A 21,346-nucleotide genomic window follows, 5' to 3' on the forward strand; every position below is an offset into this window, starting at 1 on the left:
AGCGCGCGGGGCGAGGACGGGGCAGCGGATGAGGGGCCAGGGGCGCGCGGGTGGGAAGCCGGGACCGGGAGCCGGCCGGGCCGGGTGGGTGTGCGCCGGCGGCCGGCGGGCTGGCGGGGAGCCGGCGGCTGGGTCTGCGCTCGCGTGCTCGCGGGGCGGGCGGGAAGGCTCCGCCCCGGGGCGGGAGGGGGCCGCCGGATTAAAGGCCACCCCGGCGGGCGGGGATCCGGACAGCAGCCTGCGCCCAGAGCGCGCTCGGCTTCGCGCAGCCCAACTCGAGTCCCGCGAGCCGAGCGCACCAGGGCTCCCGCGTCATGAGCATCCGGACAAGGCACTGAACGACCGCAGCGATGTCGGGGCGCTGGGCTCCAGGCCCCAGGTGGGGGCTCCTGCTGGCGCTGCTGCTGGCTCTGGGCGAGCTGCCGCGAGCGCGGGGCGTCGAAGAGGAACCTGGCGGCGCGCACGGGGAGACCCAGGGCTTCCAGGTGGTCACCTTCAAATGGCACCACGTCCAGGACCCGTACATCATCGCGCTGTGGATCCTCGTGGCCAGCCTGGCCAAGATCGGTAAGCTGCCTGGGGCTCCGCGGGCGCGCCGGCCAGCCGCGGGGTCTGCAGGCCCCCTCCTGCTCCCCCAGGGAACAGCTGGCCGCCGGCTCCGCCTTCTTCCTGGGCTCCTCCGGCTCCGCGGTCTTCCCTGTGGAAGCGGCGGCGTCTCAGCCGGCTTCCCAGAGGTCAGGTCGGGGACCGCAGGGGCCAGTACCGGAACTGAGGTCGCTCAGGGAGAGGCTCAGAGACCGGCGAGCCTGGCCGGACCCGGAGCGCGGTGCGCGTGGCCACGGTAACCTGGTCCTGGCCCGGGGGAAGCAGCCTCCTCCAGTCCCTGGCTCCCCGGTGTCCGCAGTCCCGGCTCTTTCTGCCCGCAGACGCCCAGGGCTGCTCTCCGCGGGGCTCCGGCGGGCCAGCTTTCCCGTGTGTTGGGCTTGTCCGGGTCCTTAGTGCAGGACAGAGGGAATGTCCTTGCCTTCCAGCACTGGAGAACTCCGTCCCCAGTGTAGAAAGAAAAACGGTGCCACTCAACATGAAGCGCAGTGAAATCCTATTTATAGGAGTGAGTTTTCCATTGACAGTGTTTCTCTGTTAAAAACCCTGGTCTGAAAGATCACTTTTCTCTCGACTTGCTCCGCTGAGCTGGCAAAGTGGGAATTGCAGGAAACTCCAGGCAAGGTGACAGGAAGGTCGGCCTTCTCAGGAGCAGCTGAGGACCAAAGTTTCCACACCAGGGAGGGTCTTCCGGGGTGGTGGACATGTGATGGCATTTGTGTCTTAGCAAGTGGAGCAGGGAGAAACTCTGTCGGCAGGGGGTCTGAGGCCACCCCCACACACTCACAGAACAGCCGAGACTGGGACGGGTCAGCAGTGGTTTCGGAATGGGGGGCTTGGGGGGCCCTGGCCTCCTCAGTAGTGTGGGAGGGGCCGCTCTGGGGAGAGTCTGTCCGAGGACTCTGGACCTGGCTTGGGGGGGTCCTGGTGGCAGCTGGTTACAGATTGTTTCTGCTTCGGCCCCGCCTGCATGTGTCCGCTCTGCCAACCAGCTCCCTTTTAAGTCCGTCACGTCTTTCTATTTCTTCAGGCTCTCTGGCCTCTTCCTTACCACTCTGTCTGTTCAGTTCCCTGGCTGTGCCTGCCCGGCCCCAAGTGCCCCCCACTCGCTGGCTTTTTGTGGGAGTTCCTGATGTCAGAAGTGAAATGTGAGCAGGGGGATATGGTCTCACATGCCACGTCTGCCCTGGATGTCTCCGCCTCGGGGGGCCTGCCAACACTGGTCACTTGCTGGGCAGGTCCAGCCTCCCTGGGGCTCTAGGAGCACCCTGACCTGAGGCTCCCCTGGGAGCAAACTGGGGGGTCTTCTGTCTTCCACAAAACCACGTAATGATGCTTGCAGGGCGGACCCACGACTGCCTGGGTCCGCGCCTAGGAACTGGAGCACCCCTGTGGTGTAGAGCAAGCGTGAACTTTCTGTGCAAGTCCAGCCCAGGCTGGGATGCGTGGCGTGCACATGGGGGGCGGGTGTTACTCTCCAGGAAGAGCCTCCCCCCACCTCCCGGGCACTCCTCCCGAGGGGACCTTCTCTGGTGGTGGGGAGTGGGGTGTAGCCTGCTCCAGCCTGCTCCATCTTGAGTCTTGAGGGGGGTCTTCCTGTCCCACCCCTCGCCCTTTCAACAACTCCACCTGAGGGGGACTGCTGCTTCCACTTGAGGCGGAGAAAGGCAGACGTTGGGGGAGGCTTGGGGGGCCATGCCAAGGAAACTGAGGGGGCCCCAGAGAGACCTGAGGGGCTGCCCTCCGCCCTGGGCCCCCGCGCTGCCCTGCGTTTGGCGGCTCCTCCGTGGAGGTGCTGGGCCCCCACCCCGCTTTCTCACCACAGCACGCAAGCCGGGCCCCTCTGTGCCCAGGCCCCTCCCAGCCTCGCCCCGTCCTCCGGGACCTGCTGCACTGACCCCCACAGGTCCCCAGGGCCCTCCGGTGGCTCAGCTTGGGCTTCCTGTGATCCCCGCCTCTAGAGAGCCCCCTCCCCTCGCCGCCCCCTAGGCCTCCCCACCCGCACCCAGCCATCTCCAAGTACCTGTGTGCCCGGCGCCCCCACTGGGAGGCAAGTCCTCCTTCTCCACCAGCCTGGGGCCCTGGGTGGGTGACGTGCTCCCCGGGGGTCTTGAGTCTGCAGCCACCGGCCAGGACCCACTGGGGCCTCAGAGCAGGCTGGATTCCTTCTTCCTCTTCCTGTTCTGTCTCCTCTGCCTCCCCTGGGTCCAACACTCCATGGGCCCACATCGGCCAAGCTGGATCCTGATGCTGGGGCCGCACTGGGTGGGGGTCTGCCCAGGCTGGGGTATCCGGGCAGCTTCCAGAACTGGGGCCTAGAGGGGGGCAGGCCGAGCAGTAGGTGTTCCTCAGGGCCACAGTGGGGCAGAGGGGAGGGGCGTCCTGCCCTCCCCCCTGGACGCGGCGTTCCCAGGGTGGGGGGTGGGGGGTGAAGGCAGCACTGACTTTTGGCCAGAGCTGCGGGGAGGCGTGATTCTCTTCCTGGGCCAGGAGCCACAGGGCCAGGCGGGGATTCACCACCTCCTTCTCCCCCGCCTCTCTCAGGGTGGCCCCCAAGCCACCCCCCGCCCCGACCCCAGCAGAAACACTCCAGGGAAGATGGGTGCCTGTTGGCCCTCCTGGCTTCAGAGGAGGCAGCTTGGGTGGGGGGGCTGGCGGGGGTGGAAACCCCAGCCGTGGTGGTCCTCAGAGACCTTTGCCCTGCCCACGTGGCCCCTGGGTTTGCAAGGGGCCCAGCCTGGGCGGACCCCCACCCAGTGCGGCCCCAGCATCAGTTGCCTCCTCTGTCTTCACCCAGCCTGGGAGGAAGGGACTCTGCAGGGGTCGTAGGGGGCGTCTTTCCTAATCAGAAGGGTCCCCCGGGCACCCTGAGGAGTAGTTGGGGGTCTCGGGCCTCAGGTGGGACCCTTTTCACACACACACCCGCCCTGCCCAGACCTGGGCTTCAGAGGCCGCAGCAGCCTGGCCCCTGGAGACGCGAGTCCCTCTCCTGTCCATGTGCCTGCTGGAGCCCAGCCTCGGGGTCCTCATCCGCTCAGGCTCTGCTCCGTGGGCCCGGGCCCTGTCACTTGTAAGGCACTGTCACACAGCTTCTCATCGGGTCAGCAGGATGCGATCCAGCCCCAGCCCTCGCCGGGGGAAGGGGCATAGACCCTGGGTGCTGGGACATCCAGGGCCTCTGTCCTGACCAGCTGCTGCGTCAGTGGTTTCTCTCAAGTGCAGCCCCTGGGTGCCGGTGTGGGCCCCTGGGTGCTGGTGTGGGCCCCGGGCACCAGTGCAGGCCCCGAGGGGTGCTCCTAGGCTGTGGGGAGCTGTGGCCAGCACTGACCTCCTGGAGTCGACAGCAGGCAACCGTGGGAATTCCGTGGTGGCCCGGTAGTTAGGACTCTGCTCTCACAGCTGAGGGCCCCGGTCCTGTCAGCTCCCTCACTGCTGGGTCGAGGCCCGTGTCCCTCTTCCCTGTGGGAGCACCCTCTTCCTGTGGCTCCCACTGAATTTCCCTCGCATCCCTGAGGGGATCTGTAAGAGGGTCTGGAGGAGGGGGTGACCGGGAAAGGCTGGGTGAGCCGCAGGATGGCATGGTGGGTGCTCCCCAGCGTAGACGAGCCCATTGGCCCTAGTGGACCCCAGCCTGGCAGCACAGATGGATCAAGGCCCGTCGGCCAAGGCCTGGGACCAGGGCCGCTCCCTGGAGTCTCCAAAGGAGCGGCGTTCCTGTGCTGAAGGTGTAAAGTCTCCCTTCTCAGGAACCGCCTGGGAGAGAATTACTGTGGCTGTAAAACAATTGGCATTTGGAGCTAAGGTGTCTCTCTGGAATGTCCCGGGGACGAGGAGCAAAGGTTGGGAGGCGCTGACACCCCGGTCCTGCCTGCTCGGCAGATGGGACGCCCCAGGGAGCCGTCCGTCTGGCAACTTCCCACCAGGGCATCCGAGAGAACCACAGGGGGCTCTAAGACAGGGGCCCAAGCTCTCTGACCCCTCCGCTGGGCCCTCCCGGCCCCCTTGCCCAACTGGCCCCCTGCGTTGTCTGCCCAGGGTCCCAGCGCCCTTCAGCGGGAGCGTGGAGCGGGTGGGGTCCCCGCAGGCCAGGGCCGGCTCTCTCGGGCCCTCCTCCACCCACCCCGCCATCCCTCAGGGACAGGGCTCCTCCGTCTCTGCCCCTGCCGGGCCCGGGGACTGACCTCGCCACACTGGGGCTCAGGCTGTGTGGTCCTCCCCGGGCTGAGGGGGGCTCAGCTGGGCGCCCCGTCCCCGCACCAGGAAGCCTTGGGGGCGGCCGGGGGGCGCTCCTGCGAGAGACCCGCTTCACCAGGGCGGCCGCACACCTGCATCTGCTCCGTCCGTCCCCCACTGGCCCTGCCCGTATCTCCTGTCCCTGCCCCACCCCTTCTCATGCTGTGAAGTCTGTCTCCTCCATCTGTCCAGGGCGGGGGTCAGAGGGGCGCTGGGGAAACCTGCGAAGGCTGCTCTCCCACCAAGCCCTGCCTGCAGAACCCATGAGACGGGCCCACAGGTCCCCCCTCAGCACCCAGGCCTTCTGTCTGAGGCAGGGCAGCCCCGCAGAGGCGGCACAGAGCCCCAGGCCTGGAGGCTGGCCCGCCCCGGCCCGGCTCCTGCAGGTTTGCGCGCGGACACACATGCTTGGCCGGACAGCGCCGGACAGTGAAGGGACGGACACTGCAAACCCCCTAGGTGCCAGCCCAGCAAGAGGCTCCCGAAGCTCCTCAAATTCTTATCTGAATTATCACACAGCCTCCCGTGAGGGGTGCGCCCGGTGACCCCGCCGTGTGCTTGCAAGGCCGGACCTGCTCAGAGCCCCATGAGCGTGGCAGGGGTCTGGGGTTCTGCGGCGGGGGCAGCTTGCCCCTGAGGCCTAGCCCACAGCAACTCCCCCACGAGCTGAAATTCTGTGCATTCACACCCTGCCCTGCCTCTGGCACAAGACTGGATGGAGTAGACCCACGGGTTCAGACTCACGGGCCACAGCGTCTGCATGGCCGGCTCACATGCCCCCGTGAGAAGCCTGGCCCAGGGTCCGCACGCAGTGACCACCTCCAGGCCTAAACATTTGTTTATTACTGCGGCTGACATGCTGGATTCTTAGTAGCCACAGCTCCTAGCACTTGTTTAACATTCACTTTGCCAACATTAATGCTGCCACATGCCTGGTAGTGCCACGGCTTCCGATAAAACAGACCAGACGTCCCTCAGAGTGTGTCAGTCCCAGGGGCAGGCGAGGTCCACCACGGGACATAAGGCGCTGCGTGCGGGTGAGGGGCGGGGCCTGGGCGGGACAGAGCCTGCAGCTGGCGGGCATCGCCGGGGTCCAGGTGGCCCTCAGGGGGCCCTCAGGTGGCCCTCAGGTGGCCTGGGTCCAGAGGGCCCTCAGGGGGCCCTCAGGTGGCCGGGGTCCAGGTGGCCCTCAGGGGGCCCTCAGGTGGCCTGGGTCCAGAGGGCCCTCAGGGGGCCCTCAGGTGGCCCTCAGGTGGCCCTCAGGGGGCCCTCAGGTGGCCCTCAGGTGGCCTGGGTCCAGAGGGCCCTCAGGGGGCCCCAGGGTCTTGCAAAGGCCCTGGGGTGGCTATGTGGGGCACGTCCTGGCCTCCAGGCCCCTTGCGTCCTGGGGCAGGGGGTGAGGTGCCCGCTCGTCTCTGCAAGCCTGACCGGCCTGTGGGGCCAGCACTGAGGCCCCGGGCAGTGCCTCAAGGTCGTGGGGTTGTCCTTGGAGCCACTGTGTCTCAAGTCCACACCTGCAGGCCAAGTGTTTATGCACCCGTTCTAGAAAGAATGGAGAGGCCCCGGGGCTCGCTGGACATGGGGGTCAGAGTCCAGGCTGAGGCCAGGTGGTGGTTGCGGTGCAGGCTTCCCGTCTGGGGGACAGTCGAGACGGGCCACAAAAGGTGGGGCTGGCAAAGCCAGAGGGGCTGGGGAAGGCGGTTCGGGCGAAGACCGACCAGGGAGCCTGGTGCTGCTGGGAGGGGAGGCCGTCAGGGCCTGGGGAGCCCGTGGGGGGTCAGGGCCGGACAGTGGGGAAGGGGACAGGCTAGGGGCGTGGACTCGGGCAGCCTTGAGCCCGGTGGTCCAGGCCCCAGTCAGACTCTGCGCTTCAGGCGCAGACGTGGCCCAGGCACGGGTGGCCAGGTGTGGGCTCATGGAGAAGGGCGGGGCAGGCTCCCTTTCCTCCTGGGTAAGTCGGGAAGCTCCAGGGAGCTCGCCACCTGCAGAGATACCATGCCGAAGTCCAGTCAGTTGTGAGCTCTCTGCCAGGAAAGAGAGGCAGGAAGCTGGAAACGTCTGTCTCCAGCAGCTTTTGGGACAAGGCAAAGGGTGAGGGGCCACCAGCTCACAGGGCTCTGCTCCTTCTCAGATTTAGCGGGCCTGGACGTTGGGGCAGAGCAGACACGGGCCCACAGCCTCCACAGCCTGCTCTCCTAGAACGTGACCCTCTGCATGAGGGGTCCTGGTGCCGCTCAGCCCCTGCCCCCGCTCGACGTGGAGCCGGCTAGACAGGGCCACCCTGGGGCCATGCGCTCTGTGCTGTGCGCTCGTGCCTGTGGGTTGAGGGTTTCACCCATGGCACCAACTCAGATCTAGCTTCCGTGTGGCCGTGGACCTGGGGACCTGAGGTCCCCTCATGTGACTTTGGGTCCCAGCTCTCCCTGCCAGTGTCCGCGAGGGGCGTGCGACAGGCTCGTGGTCTGGTGTGTGCATTGCTTTCACCCCCAGGCCCCGGTGGCTCAGCGGAAAAGAATCCACCTGCTGTGCAGGAGTCACAGGAGACACCAGTTCGATCCCTGGGTGGGGAAGATCCCCTGGAGGAGAGAATAGCTACCCACTCCAGTATTCTTGCCTGGAGAATCCCATGGACAGAGGAGCCTGGAGGGCTATAGTCCATGGGACTGCAAAGAGTCGGACACGACTGAAGCGACTTAGCACGCACGCACATACCCCGACACAGTCAGCAGCGATGGCCTAGACACGAAGCACCTCCCCCCAGCAGGAGAAGCTGCTGCTTCTCCTGGCCCCAGGAAGGGCCACTGCGAAGAGCCTGTTGGGGGTCGGAGGCGGGGGAAGGAGGCTTGGCCCTCGAGAGTTGTGTCCTGGGCTCACAGAGGCCTTTCCAGCTAGAGTAGTCCCCAGACAGCCCCTCCAAGGGCAGGACTACAGGGCTGACGTCGGAGACTTAGCTTTTTCTGGCACCCGAGGCCAATCGAATCTCAGAGACAGAGTCTGGGGTGAAGTAGAAAAGGAGAGCTTTATGGCTTTGCCAGGCAAAGGGGTCTACCATGGGCTCCTGCCCCCGAAGCCTTGTGTCCCTACTGGGGAGGACAGTGACAAGTTTCACAGTAATTGTTCAGAGGGCGTGATCAGCTCATGAACATTCTTCTGATGGGAGGGTGGTGAGCTAAGTAGGAGTCCACATTGTCAGCCTTCAGGTCTGACTGGTCTGGGGTCTGCATGCTTGCAGGCAGCATATCGTTAATCATTAATGCTCCCACCTGGAGGGGTTTCCGTATCTGCAGAATGGCTCAGAGACACGGTGTGTTTCCCTTGATCGGAAAACAGGACCTTGCCCCAAGACTGCTCTTGATTGTTCCTCCCTGGTCTCTATCCCCTCCCTTCCCTAATGAACAACTGCTTGAATCTGCCCCTTGGAACTCAGGGAAGGTCATGGAGGCGGAATGAAGGCTGCTTCCTCGAGTCAGAGAGTGGGGGACACAAGGCCTTGTGCCTGGGGGCCCTACAGGGCCCTGCACGGAGTCAGGGCTGGAAGCAGGCCTGCTGTGGCTCTGCCTGTAGGAGGGGTGGGGGGTCCATCTGCCTCCAGCTGCTTTGCAGAGGCCAGTTCAGATGGAGGCTCCCAGGAGGCTGTGTCCTACCCCGGCCGCACCTGCAGGGACTCGGGAGCCAAGCGGGGTGAGCCTGGGAACGTCAAGTGTGCCTGCCGCCCCTTTCAAACCCCGAGGCGGCAAAGCCGTCCTCCTGCTCCTTCATTGACAGTTCAGACGGGACCGGCTGCCCTGTAGCCCAGGGCGGGTGTGTCACGGCCTCAGACCGTTTTCAGCTTCTGGGAAGCTGGTGAGACCCCTGGTTCTCAGGCCTGTTCCAACAGCTCACATCAGAGCTTCCGGGGTGAGGCTGGGGCCAGGCCCAGGCTCGAGGGGCTTCAGGCTCATGGATCTTCGGGGACCAGGCCCAGGCGGGGCTTCAGGGTGGGCAGCGGGCACTACCTAGAGCAGGCACAGCTGGGCTGGGCTCCTGGAGGCTGCCTTCAGCCTCACAGGACTCGAGGCTCCCCAGAGCCCCCCACGCCTGGCTCCTGCCTGGGATATCACAGCACGTAAGAGGCCTTGTGATGGGCAAGAGGCCTCGCTGTGGGCAAGCTGCTAACCCCTCTTCACCCTGGAAGCTCTGATGTGGGGTGTTGGGACTGGCCTGAGAACCAGGAGTCTCACCGGCTTCCTATAAGCTGAAGTCAGTCTGAGGCCGTGATGCACCTGCCCCAGGCTACAGGCCAGCCGGTCCCATCTGCACTGTCAACTGTCAACTTCAGCCTCCTCGGTGGGGACACCACCAGGTCCAGCATCTTAACAGGCGCTTAGAAGGTGCCTGGTGGACATTCTGTGAACTCATAGTCACCCTGCACAGTGCCCAGCTTAATAAGAGTTCAACAAATAATGGTTGAATGAAAATGAAAATGCCAAAACAGACACAATGACTCCGGACACTAAGTCTGAGGTCAGTAGTGGGAGGCAGGACCTCACGGTGGCGGCCAGGACAGGGCCAGTGCCCTCGGGTGCGGGTAAGGGGGGCTGGGCACTCCTGCCCCCACACCTGTCCCTGCAGCTCCAGCCCCCCTGCTGGGGGTAGGGATGACTTAGCGGCCCCATCAGGGCGCTGGCTTTCACCCACTGAGTCTGCAGCTGGAGAGGGTGTTACATGGAGCCAGTTGGGTGAGGAGTGACCTCTGTGTGAGCCGTGTCAGCTCCACACAGGGGCACCTCAAGCCCCAACCACTAGTGACCCTCTCGGTGCTGGGGTCTCCGGTACCGTGCTGCTGGGATTTTAGGGGAGGGGTCAGCTGACTGCCATTAAAAAATACAGTTAGTGAGCAGGCCTCAGGGGTGAGCATGTGAGGTGGGGCCTGTGGACACACCCCCATGTCCAGCAGTCCCCCAGCCCCACCCCCCAACACCCTACCTTCCGGAGGATAAGCTGGAAAAGGAGGGCAGTTTTTCCGGGCAGGCCCTGGGATGGAGAATGTGGCACCCCTTGTGGAAATCTCTTACTCATTAACTCGACAGAACCAAGAACGCTCTGCAGGTCGGGCGCTCTCAGCTCCGAGTCCGGCCTGCACTTGGGGGCCAGAGGCCTTCCTGGCCCAGCACCCCCTCTGCCTTCCCTGGGGCGCGCCCACAGGGCGCACCGGGAGGGGCAGGGTGGTCGCGCATGGCGGCCGCCCAGGGACAAGGCCCAGCTCTCTCAGCAAACCAGGGGAGCGGGTTCAAGTCCTGGTCTTTCTCCCCGGAGCTCTGGGACCCTCTTCCCAACATCTCCCCCGCTCCACCCCCCCCCCCCCCCCCCACCTCTGCGTCCAGCCTGTGTGGGGGGTGGAGACCCTTGCAAGGGTCTCTGCAGCGCCCCCAGAGGGCACCCAGGGGACTGGCTGTGAGAGGCATCCCGAGGCTTTCCATCTGGACCCCGTTTTCCCCGGGGTCCCTTTCGGTGCTGACGCGCGGAACCTCTTGGGAGGCGGATGTGACGCCTTGAAGCCCAGCGCGCATCTCCCCGCACGGAGGGAGGCGGGCCCGCGGCCCGTGGCAGGGTGGGCCGCGCGCTCTGTCCTTGCAGGGGCCTGGCCCTGCGCCCACCGCCGCGGTAGCCGCGTCCGAGAGCGGGCTGCCCGGGCGCGTGGGACCTCCGCATCACCGCCCGCGCCCGCCTCCAGGAGCCGCGGGACCAAGGTTGGCTGTTTTCAGCCACATCCGCACGGCCCCGGCCTTACCGCGGGCAGTTAAAAGTTAAACGAGACACACCGTCGGGGAGCAAGGTCCTAGGCCCACAGCCACGCCCTGGTCTGCGCTCTGGCCCCCCTCCCGTCGCGGCCCCTGAGGTGTGTGTGGGGCGGGGGCCACAGCCTCGTATCCATGCAGGGAAGTCCTGGGTCGGGTGGCAGGCGTGGACGCTGGTCTGGGCTTCAGGGGACCGTCTCCCTTGGAAAGCCTCTTGCTCCCGGTCCTGCCGAGCAGAGCCCCCCTGTTCCGAGCAGGCCTGCACACTTGGGGACACAGAAGGTGGCCGCGGGGCGGCACGCGCGCTGTTCTGGCCCCTGCAGGACCGTCCGTTTTCCTGAAGCCGATGCCGTCCGGGGTCGGCGCTGCAGTTTCCTCGGAACAGACACTGAATGTCCTATTTATGCCCGCCCCCCGCTCAGGCTGCTGGCCTCCACCCCCCTGCTGGCTGCTTCGCCCCTTCTGCAGGGCCGGCACCTGCCCTCAGCCTCTGCCCTCCAAGGGCACCTCGCCGGGCACTCCATGCCTTCGGCCTTGGGAAGCCCCCTTTGTGTGGACTCATTTTCCACCAGACAGACTCTCCTATTGCTCAGGGCCTGGCTGTGCAGTGGAGGTGACACTGACTGCCCCCAGCGACCTGTGACCCACGGGGTTCATGCTGGGGACCCCCACTCCCCAGCGATGATGCGCTTCAGGGGGACGCAGTGTGGGACCCCTGTGGGCAGGTCACCCAGAGCCCGTGGCAGCCTCCCCGCCAGCTCCCCTGAGAGAACGTGTGCGCCTTCTCTTGAATTTCCTCCCCTGCACTAATGCCTCTGTCTTCATCCTCTGTCTTTTGAGAGGCCTCTAACTTCATCTTCCAGCTCCTCCAGTGAGTCTTTGGTTTCTGCTCCAGTATAACAAAAGGTTTGTAATCACTGAACGTACTTTTTTGTCGAGGTTGCGGCTCCTTTTCCTGAGGGTTTCCTTGCATCATGTGGCCCCAGACCTCCCATCCCCAGCCCCCCGGCGGTGGCCAGTGGGCTGTCCCTGCCTGCGGGCGGCCAGATCTCACGGGGCCCAGCAGGAGTTTGTGGGCTGTGAGGGTCAAGGGCCAGGATGCCAGCATTTTCAGGTCCCTTCTTCCTGCTGGCCCAAAAATAAATGACACCATAGCCCTTCTGCTTTTTCCGGGCTTGGGAAAGAAGCATGTAATCCACCTTCCTTGCAGGAATCTGACTTTCATCTTTATGGTCTCCCAGAAAGGTCTAGCCTTATCCTCATATGATGAGGAAGCCTAGTCTACAAGGGATAAAACAGTAACGTGCTAGTGACCTCAGAACAGAAAGCACTCGAATGTGCAGAAACCCTGACTCTTGATCCCTCAGACAGGTGGGGCTCCATCGAGCAGCCCCAACAGGGGGGCTCATGGGGGCCCCTGGAGGCCAGCAGGGGGGGCCAGCAGTGGTGGGTGGGGGGCCATAGGGGGTCCTGGGGACCAACACGGGGCAGCATTGGGGGAGGGGCAGCATCCAGGGAAGGGTCCTGGGGCAGCTGCTGCACTTGGTCCTGAGCCTCTTGTGTGCTGGGGGAGCAGAGTGGTCCCAGTGAGGGCGTTGGCAGTACTGTTCTCCAGGGATGAGAAGCAGCTTCTCATTCCAGCTTCTCTCGCGACCTGGTGCCCATGTGGGGTCCTCTGATGGCCTCCCTGCCTCGGGAACCCTTTGCCCTCTGCAGCGCGGTATCCATATCAGAAATCGATAGTCCCACGGCTTCCTGCTGCTCTGGCTCCGGGCAGTGGCCCATGACAAAGTCCTGGCTTTGGGGGCCATGCTGGAAGCACCCTGATAGTGGTGGCTGCAGCGGCTGAGCCGCCACGTGAACGGCAGACATGGTTTATGACACCTTGGAACATTGACCATACACTTTATCTGCAGAAAACATGTCCTTGGAGAAAACACCTTGCTGAAATTTTTCACATGAAAGTGTAAAGGTCGATGGAGGGCTTCCCTGGTGGCTCAGATGGTAAAGGGCAATGAGATGTAATCCTGCTCCCCGACAGGAAATCTGTTTGCAGATTCTCCAAGCCCAGCACCGCCCCCCCCTGCCCCCAGCAAAGTGAAGTGTCCTGTGTCCTGGCTCTGGTGGACTTCAAGGCAAGTCTGATTGTTACCCTCAGTCTCCCAGCCAGCCACCAAGCCCCACTGAGGCTGGCTTGTCTCCTCTCACGATGGCTCCCTGTGATGTAATTAACTTTCTGTTCTTGAATCTTAGAACTTTGAAGAATGCCTTTTCTGGTTTGTTTGGCCTCCAGGGCCACCAGCCTCCAGCTTCCTCATTCTATAATAACAGAGTCGCTGAGTACATGCCCTTCTGGGCCCTTTTTACGTCTCGTGCAGAGAGAGGGTTTGTGTGGTGCTGGGGTCTGTGTGACCCTGATGGAAACCTTACTTCTTCCTGCCTTGGCTGTTTTTGCTGGTGTCTGCCTGTCATAGCTCGTGTTCAGTGAATCCTTTCGTGGAGTAAGGTCTCAGTGACCTGGTCACCAGCTACTCCAGCAAGCACGCCCTGTGACTGTCCGCATGAGCCGTCTGCACCTGGGCCTCCTCCATGGTTCCCTGCTTGGGGCCCAGCCAGAGTGGCCCCCCTCTTCTGAGGCCCCAGCCCCCTCAAGCTTTCCTGCCCTGCACCCTAGCTTTTCTCACACCTGCTTCAGCTTCACTGGGACACAGATCAGTAGAAATCATCTAATGTGAAGTGTTTCTCAAGTCTCTAGGTTTATATTTTTCATCAAATCAGGGACACTTTTGGTCGTCATTTCTTCAGATTTTTCTACCTTGTTTTCCCTCTCCTCTTTCTAGGGCTCCAGCTTTACTTACGCTGTGTCTTCTGTTATCATCACACACACTACTGAGGCTCTGTCCACTTTTTATCTTTATCTTTTTGTACTTTGGATAATTTCTATTGTTGTCTCTATCTGCTGTTAAGCTTATCCGTTGACTTTTTTTGTATCAGATATTGAATTCTTCAGTTCTAGAGTTCCAATTTGGTTCTTTTAGATATCTTCTATTTCAAGGGCGAGCAGGTTACGCCCATGGGCTGGCTGACTGTTTTTGTAAATAAAGTCTTATTGGAGCACAATGATGTCCGTCTGTTCATGTATGTCATGGCTGTTTTTGCACTACAGGGGCAAATTGAGTAATTGAAAATCAGAATGTATAGCCCACAAACCTAAACAATTTACTATCTGGCTCTTTTAGGGGAAAAAAGAGAAAAAAGCCAAATCCTATTCTATTCCACTGCTGAGATTTACTCTTTGTTAATTCATTACAAACATATTTTCCTTTACATCCTTGAGCATGGTTGCAATAGCTATTTTTAAACCATTGTCTGCTACAAGGATTTAGCAACATCTGGGTCACCTTGAGGTCTCCACTGATTTGTGGATCTTGTTTTCCTGTTTATTCACATGTCTAGTGATTTTGCATTGTTTCCAGGACACTGTGACTGATGCATTGTAGAGACTCTATTCTGTTATGTTCTTCTGGATGGCATTGCCTTTTGTGGTTGCTGCTGGTCACTGTTGTTTTGCTAGAGCTGGGCTGAAACTCCAAGTGTGTCTCCCTATGGTGACAAAAGCTGAAACCTCTGGATTCTTAGCTTCTGCTGGCATCTCAGGACCTGCCTCTTGTGTCAGCCAGATATTTCAAGAGTTCATACAGAACTTGGGGTTTGGCCTGTCAAGCTCTTTCCTTTCTGGGATCTGCCTCCTCCCTTTTCAGTTACTGTGATCACCCTGAGCTCTGATTTTTCAATCCAGTCAGGCTATAGGCTTCTGTCTGAGTGTTGGCTACTCTGCATGACCCCAGGTAAGACCTGCCCTCTGGAAAACAGTCATAAGGAAACACAGAAATTGATTCGTGCTGGTCTCTTCCTCAAAGTGTAGGTCCCTCTGGTTTCTGTCTTTGGGCTCTCTTCAGTGTTGTGGGTGTTTTTTCCAGACCTCATGGTCATTAACAGGGGACAGATGGCTGGACAACTCTTGACAGTGGTTCCTTTGTGTGACAACGGGAGCGACTCCACTGGTGCTGTGAGGTGTAATTGTCACAAACTCTTAGAGCCAGTCATGAAATCATATGAAAGCAGAGCTTAAATGTGCGCCTCTGTATGTGGAGCACGCAGAGCAGACTGACACGGAGGAGGGGTGAGAAGGCTCTTGGGGAGAAGGTGCAGCTTGTGGAGAGGGGCTGGTGGCTGCAGACCCACCTGTGGGCAGGGACAGGGCCGCTCATGTGTGACTTCACTTGACAACACTTTTGTTTATTGCTTTTGATATGGCGCTGAAGAAGACTCCTGAGAGTCCCTTGCACTGCAAGGAGATCAAACCAGTCCATCCTAAAGGAAATCAGTCCTGAATATTCATTGAAAGGACTGGTGTTGAAGCCAAAACTCCAATACTTTGGCCACCTGATGTGAAGAACTGACTCATTGAAAAAGACCCTGAAGCTGGGAAAGATTGAAGGCAGGAGAAGGGGATGACAGAGGATGAGATGGTTGGATGGCATCACTGACTCAATGGACATGAGTTTGAGCAAACTCCGGGAGTTGGTGATGGACAGGGAGGCCTGGCATGCTGCAGTCCATGGGGTCACAAAGAGTCGGACACGACTGAGTGACTGAACTGATTCTGAGAGTGTATAATTACATGTGACATCATCAGTCACACTGCCGTGTGGTTGCTGCCTGCCCTGTAGGGGATGGCATCTGGGTGGATGCCTCTGAAGACAGGATAAGGGTCCTTGGGCCAGTGTCTGTCCAGGAAGGGGCCTCAGGGAGACCACAACATGGCTGTAGAGAGTACTGGAGAGTCAGAACTGGGACCTGTGTGGGTTTGTGTCACAGATGTGTGTGTGGGATGTCCCTGTGTGCATGTCTGGGTGTCCCTGAGTGTCTGGGTGTCCCTGTGTCTGTATGTCCCTGTGTGTGTGTCTGTGTGTCCCCAAGTGTTTGTCTGTCTGTCCCTGAGTGTGTCTGTGTGTCCCTGAGTGTCTGGGTGTCCCTATGTCTGGGTGTCCCTGAGCGTGTCGGTGTGTGTCCCATGACTGTGTGTCCCTGTGTGTCTCTGTGTCCTGTGTGTGTGTCTGTGTGTTTTTGCCTGAGTGTGTGACATCCCAGGTCACACGTGGACCCACTTGTCCCCTGGAGCAGGCAGAGCCCCAGGCCTCCCACCCTTCTCTCTGGAAGCATTGCACTGTTTGGCTGCTCTGAAGCAGGTCTGAATGTACACGTTAAAGTAAAACCAAGGGATTTACCATGCCTCTGCATTGCGTGGACTCAGCTGAATCTGCTGAGAGATCCCAGGGGCGGTGGCCTCGGACAGCCTGACCCCAGGCCCGAGGTCCCAGGCCATGTTCCAAGGGGGCGTGAAGATGGTTGGCAGTAACTTCCCAGTGCCCGCCCTGCTCGGGGCCCCTCCAGAATGGCTGGCTGGCACGGGCGCCTCTGACCTTTAACATCAGTCCGAGGGTTGTAATTACAGGTCGAGGCATGTGTCCCGTGCTGTGACCATCGCGTGGCTGAGCTCAATTAGCTGTAACTCGCCAGGCCTCTGCCGTCAGTGACCTGTGGGCTCGGAGGTCCCTGTGGAAGGCTGGGCCGCCCCAGGACAGCCTCACGTGGTTCCTGGGGACCGGCCTCCATGGGGCCCCCGGTCTGTCCTGCACAGAGAGCTGTCCTGTCTCCCTCAGGCACTAGCGTTCTGTGTGGTCCTGGACACGTGTCATGCGCTTGCCCGGCATCCAAACCTGTGATTCTGTTGGGTCCTGGCCACCCTCGTGGCTCCTGCCCATGAAGTGGCCCTGTGGGTCTCGACCTGGCTCTGGCCCCACAGTGGACGCACACTTGGGCCCCGTGTTGGCCCTTGACACATGAGGTGCTTGAGTCCTGGAAACCTCGGGTTGGCTCTGTCCTGGCAAACTCGGCTCTGATGGGGAAGGCTGCCCCCTACACTCGCTTCCCAGGGCACTCCCCCAGGACAAGGGCCCTCTGTGTCCATGGCCAGGGTCTGTGTCTGCGGCCCGGGCTCCGTGTCCACGGCACAGGCTCTGGGGGGCCGCACATGGAGACTGTGTAGCAGTGCGGCCTGAGGTGCCGAGGTCACTGCTCTGACTTGCTTTGTGGGCCCTTCTGTCTTCAGAATACAGGAGATGAAGGTTAGGAGGGTGATTGGGCCCTTGGCCACCAGGCCCCCCCAGGTTCCCCCAGTGTAAACCGGGGTGCTGGGAGGTGGCGGGGAGGAGCAGGTGGCAGTCCCACGACTCCCCCATCATCCTCCCAGCTTCCCCAGGAGACCCAGCCACCTGGGGCCTCAGAGGTGGGAAGGAGAGCACCCAGCGGGTGCTCTGGCTGCCGGTCATCCCGGTTATCTCATGGAAGCTGTGACAGGAGCATCTGTCCTAACCACACTCAGGCTGAGGCTGAAGGGAGGGTCTAGCCCGCAGGGACACGACCCCACAGGGAGCGGCCGCCCTCCTGGCGGGTGGACAGCATCTCTGGGCTAGCCACAGCAGGTGTGCCTGCCCAGGGCGCTTGGCACTTGGCCCACTAGCTCCTAAAATGCCCATTATGGGCTTAATGGCTGAGCCACTCACAAATTGCCATTTAAAATCAATCAAGTCTTCAGCTTAATTAGCTGATTACCATGCAGACTGCCGTCTCGTGGTCACGAGAGAAGGGGAGAGCCATGCAGCCTAACCGCCGGGTTGGAGGATTGCTCGCAAGGAATTCCCATCACGCAGAGACCTGGCGCTACGGGCAGAGACAGAGAAGAGGAGCCCCACGCCCACCCCATGGATTGCTGCTTCCCCCTCCCCTGAGACCAGAACAACTGGGAACCAGGGGCCAACCAGATGTCAGAGCCCTCAGACCACAGGGAGGGATGGCCCTGCCTGCCCCGATCGCTAGCTCAAGTGACGGCATGTGGACCACATGGCAGCAAGCCTGCCTCAGGGTGTCCTCACGCTCCTGGGGGTGGTGGGGGTGGACAAAGCCATGTGATGGGGGGTGGGGGAGGGAGCAGGGGATAGAGGGCTCCCCGGGAGAAAAATGTTAGCGAGAAACGGGAAAGTTCCTGTGCGTTCTGACATCACAGACAAGGAGCAGAACACAGACGCAGTAGGACAGGCGCTCACAGTGAGACAATAAAATAGTGGTGAAACTAAAAACTGGAAAAGAACGAACACAGTGAGATCTTAGAAATAAACCGTAAACATTAGAAAAGACCCTGATGCTGGGAAAGATTGAAGGCAGGAGGAGAAGGGGACAACAGAGGATGAGATGGTTGGATGGCATCACTGACTCAACGGACATGAGTCTGAGCAAGCTCCGGGAGTTGGCTGTGGACAGGGAGACCTGGCGTGCTGCAGTCCATGGGGTCACAAAGAGTCGGACACGACTGAGTAACGGAACTGAACTGACCTTTGAAATTGAAAATGCACCCGTGCACGTGCGTGAAGAACCGCCTGTTGATAAGAAAAGGCTTATAACCCGGTAACACAGTAGCAAAGGCCACGATACACGGGTCACAGAACAGGAAGAAATGTCTCCCAAATGATATTAGACACTCAGCCTCACTCACAATGAGACAGATTAAATCTCCAGGAGACGCCCTTTCCCAGCTGCCTGGGATGAGGGGCAAGTGTGCCCCCCGCCATGGGCAGGTGAGGCGGGTGTCTGGGCAGGACACGGATGAGTGCTTATCAGGCCCTGCCCTGCTCAGAGGTGCGTGTCCAATGCCGACGGACACAGAGGTTGGAATAGCATGCCGGTCTGTCCACATTGTGTGTGTGTGTGTGTGTGCATGTATATGTGTGTAGTGTGTGCATGTCTGTGTATATGTGTGTATGTGTGTGGGTTTGTGTATGTGTATGCGTGTGTATTTTCTCTCAATGGGTAAAAAGTTCAGATCACTTTTTCTGTGGGTTTTCAGGGCTTCCTTCCAAGCAGGAGCATCTGGTCAGAGGTCAGCCTGTGTCTTATCCACCCTTTGCCCAAATTATTACGGTTTTCTAGTAACCATACAGGAGTGTGGCAGAGGATTAGGACTCCGAGTCCCAAAGGGCAGAGTTTTGTTGTTGTCGTCGTTAAGGGTCACCTGGCTCCTTGGCATCTTCCTGCCCCGCTGGTCCCACAGCTGCCAGAGACAACTGTGATCTGAGACCCACCATGAACATCTACTTTGGGGAGACGTTTGGCTGAAGAGCAAACTCAGCCTGAGCTGAAACCGGCCTGCTGTCACGGCAGGGGGTGTGCTGGGGTCGGCTGGCACTGGCCACAGCCGGCCCTGGACCTGATGACTCTGCAGTGCTGGCCTCTTCAGAGGGGCCCCCGACCAGTGGTCACCAGACGTGGGCCCCTGGAGCCTGGCCGGGGCAGGAGGCATAGGTTTCTGGGGAACAGCTGCTGGGGCTGGCAGGGCCGCCCTCCACACAGCTTATGCGGGGTTCATTGGGGCTTTTGAGGTGCAGTAGCGGAAGCCACGTGCAGCCTGGGAGAAGCACAGCCTCATAGCAGCCCAGCAAGCAGGGGACTCAGGCTGTACCGTGGTTCTGGCTCTCGGCGGACTTTCTAACTCAGCTCCCAGATGCCAAGCAGCAGGAGGGAGAGGAGAGGACATGCCGCCATCTGTGGACTCCGTGAGGCCCTGGGAGGAGAGGCGAGAGCCCAGGCCTTTCTATGACAGCATCACTCCGAGGGACCAGCACAGATTCCTGGGTCCAGGCCTGCTGAGCCGGGCATCTGGGTGGGGCCTGGGGCCCGCAGGGAGGGTTCTGGGCCAGGCTGAGGGGTAGGAGCAGGCTGTGAAGGAAGAGACGCGTCCCTCCGTCCCCGGTGGGTGGCCGGCTGGGCACGTGTGTGCAGGGAGCAGGTGCGGCCAGGCCCAGGCTCTTGGGCTCCTGCCTGTCTCCCCATCGGGGACCCTCCCATGCTGGGCTTGGAGGGCCCTCGGGGGGTCGAGAGCCTGCAGGCCTCAGGGAGGACAAGCTCAGGCCTCCCGCTGACGAGCAGGGCGGGGCCAGAGGGTTTCCAGGAAGCGCGGCCCCCACTCCGGCCCCCCACCCTGAGCTCACAGGCAGCCTCCTGTGTGGGCACCTCGGGCCATGCAGCCGGCGCCCCCCTGTGGGTTGGGAACCGTTTCCTGTGGAAACGATGAGGCACCAGCCTCCTGGCCTCTGAGATCATCCGTGAAGGTGGGACCCCACCACTGGCTTCCTGGGTGGCTGCCCTCACTGGACCCCTGTGAAAACCATCAGAGGAAGAAGCGGGACCTTGTCCTGACATCCAGATGACCTGCTGCTGCCGTGGTGCCAGATCCCAGGAGGCCTGCGGGCTCCTAAGGGGCCCCCAGTGGGTTCTTAGGGCCTCAGGGCCCATTCTGCTCCACTGGCTGAGACTTGAGGCTCCCTGGGCCACAGAGCGGGGCCCACGCCTGCCCCACTGCACCTCAGCCCGACCTGGGGAGGACTGTCCTGGGGAAGACAGGCAGACTTTCCGAGAGCCAGTGTCTAGCCCCTAAATGTTCTCAGGTCACCAGTGAGGAGACAGGCTGAGGACAGGGTGTGGGGCTCCTGGACCAGAACCCAGGTCCTAGGTGGCTGGGGCGCATAAGCCAGGCTCAGTTTGCTGGCCGTACCCTCGTGGGTCACACCCTGTGCTCTGTCTCCCCCGACCCCGCTGCCCTTGGGTCCTCGCATCTCAAGAGACAATCCTCAGAATACAAAAGAAGACTTCTTAATAAACAGAACTTAGTTTTTCAGTCACACAGTCGTGTCCGACTCTTTACCACCCCGTGGACTTAGCACACCAGGCCTCCCTGTCCATCACCACCTCCTGGAGTTTACTCAAACTCATGTCCATTGAATCAGTGATGCCAAACAACCATCTCATCCTCTGTTGTCCCCTTCTCCTCCTGCCTTCAATCTTTCCCAGCATCAGAGTCTTTTCCAATGAGTCAGCTCTTCTCATAAGCTGGCCAAAGTATTGGAGTTTTAGCTTCAGCATCAGTCCTTCCAATGAATATTTAGGCTTGATTTCCTTTAGGGTTGACTGGTTTAATCTCCGTTCTGTCCAAGGGACTCTCAAGAGTCTTCTCCAACACGAAAGTTCAAAGGCATCAATTCTTTGGTGCTCCGCTTTCTTTATAGTCTAACTCTCACATCCATACATGACTACTGGAAAAACCATAGCTTTGACTATATGGACCATTGTAGGCAAAGTAATCTCTTTGCTATTTCATACACTGCCTAGGTTTGTCATAGCTTTCCTTCCAAGAAGCAAGCATCCTTTAATTTCATGGCTGCAATCACCGACTTCAGTAATTTTGGAGCCCAAGAAAATAAAGTTTGTCCTTGTTTCCATTGTTTCCCCATCTATTTGCCATGAAGTGATGGGACCAGATGCTATGATTTAGTTTTTCAAATGTTGGGTTTTAAGCCAGCTTTTTCACTTTCCTCATTCACCTCATTTCATTCACCCTCAGCAAGTGGCTCTTTAGTTCTTCTTCGCTTTCTTCCATGAGGGTGGTGTTATCTGCATATCTGAGGTGATTGATATTCCTCCCAGCAATCTTGATTCCAGCTTGTGATTCATCCAGCCTAGCATTTTGAATGATGTACTCTGCATATACTTTAAATAAGCAGGGTGACAATATACAGCCTCCATGTACTCCTTTCCCAATTTTGAACCAGTCTGTTGTT

The 21,346-nt window shown here is 60.3% G+C and overlaps 2 protein-coding genes across 3 annotated transcripts in view; one reads left to right on the forward strand and one right to left on the reverse strand.

The window, feature by feature from the left end:
- The first annotated feature begins 241 nt into the window (after positions 1-241).
- The window catches only part of SLC9A3 (solute carrier family 9 member A3), a 35,895-nt gene continuing 14,790 nt past the window's right edge, over positions 242-21,346 (forward strand). For both annotated transcript variants that reach the window (XM_061129733.1, XM_061129734.1), the window contains exon 1: positions 242-567. In XM_061129733.1, the coding sequence (XP_060985716.1) occupies positions 351-567 (217 nt within the window). In that variant the 5' untranslated portion in view covers positions 242-350. The remainder of the gene's footprint in view (positions 568-21,346) is intronic.
- LOC133046460 (nascent polypeptide-associated complex subunit alpha, muscle-specific form-like) lies at positions 950-5,598 on the reverse strand. The gene is made up of 5 exons (XM_061129297.1): positions 5,581-5,598; positions 4,785-4,978; positions 3,932-4,134; positions 2,627-2,918; positions 950-2,254 (listed from the first exon to the last, which is right to left on the reverse strand). Exons 1-5 carry the CDS (start codon positions 5,596-5,598, stop codon positions 2,074-2,076), a joined length of 888 nt encoding a protein of 295 aa, XP_060985280.1. The 3' UTR covers positions 950-2,073.

Source organism: Dama dama, chromosome 25 (genome assembly GCF_033118175.1).
Source record: "Dama dama isolate Ldn47 chromosome 25, ASM3311817v1, whole genome shotgun sequence".
Lineage (NCBI taxonomy): Eukaryota > Metazoa > Chordata > Mammalia > Artiodactyla > Cervidae > Dama > Dama dama.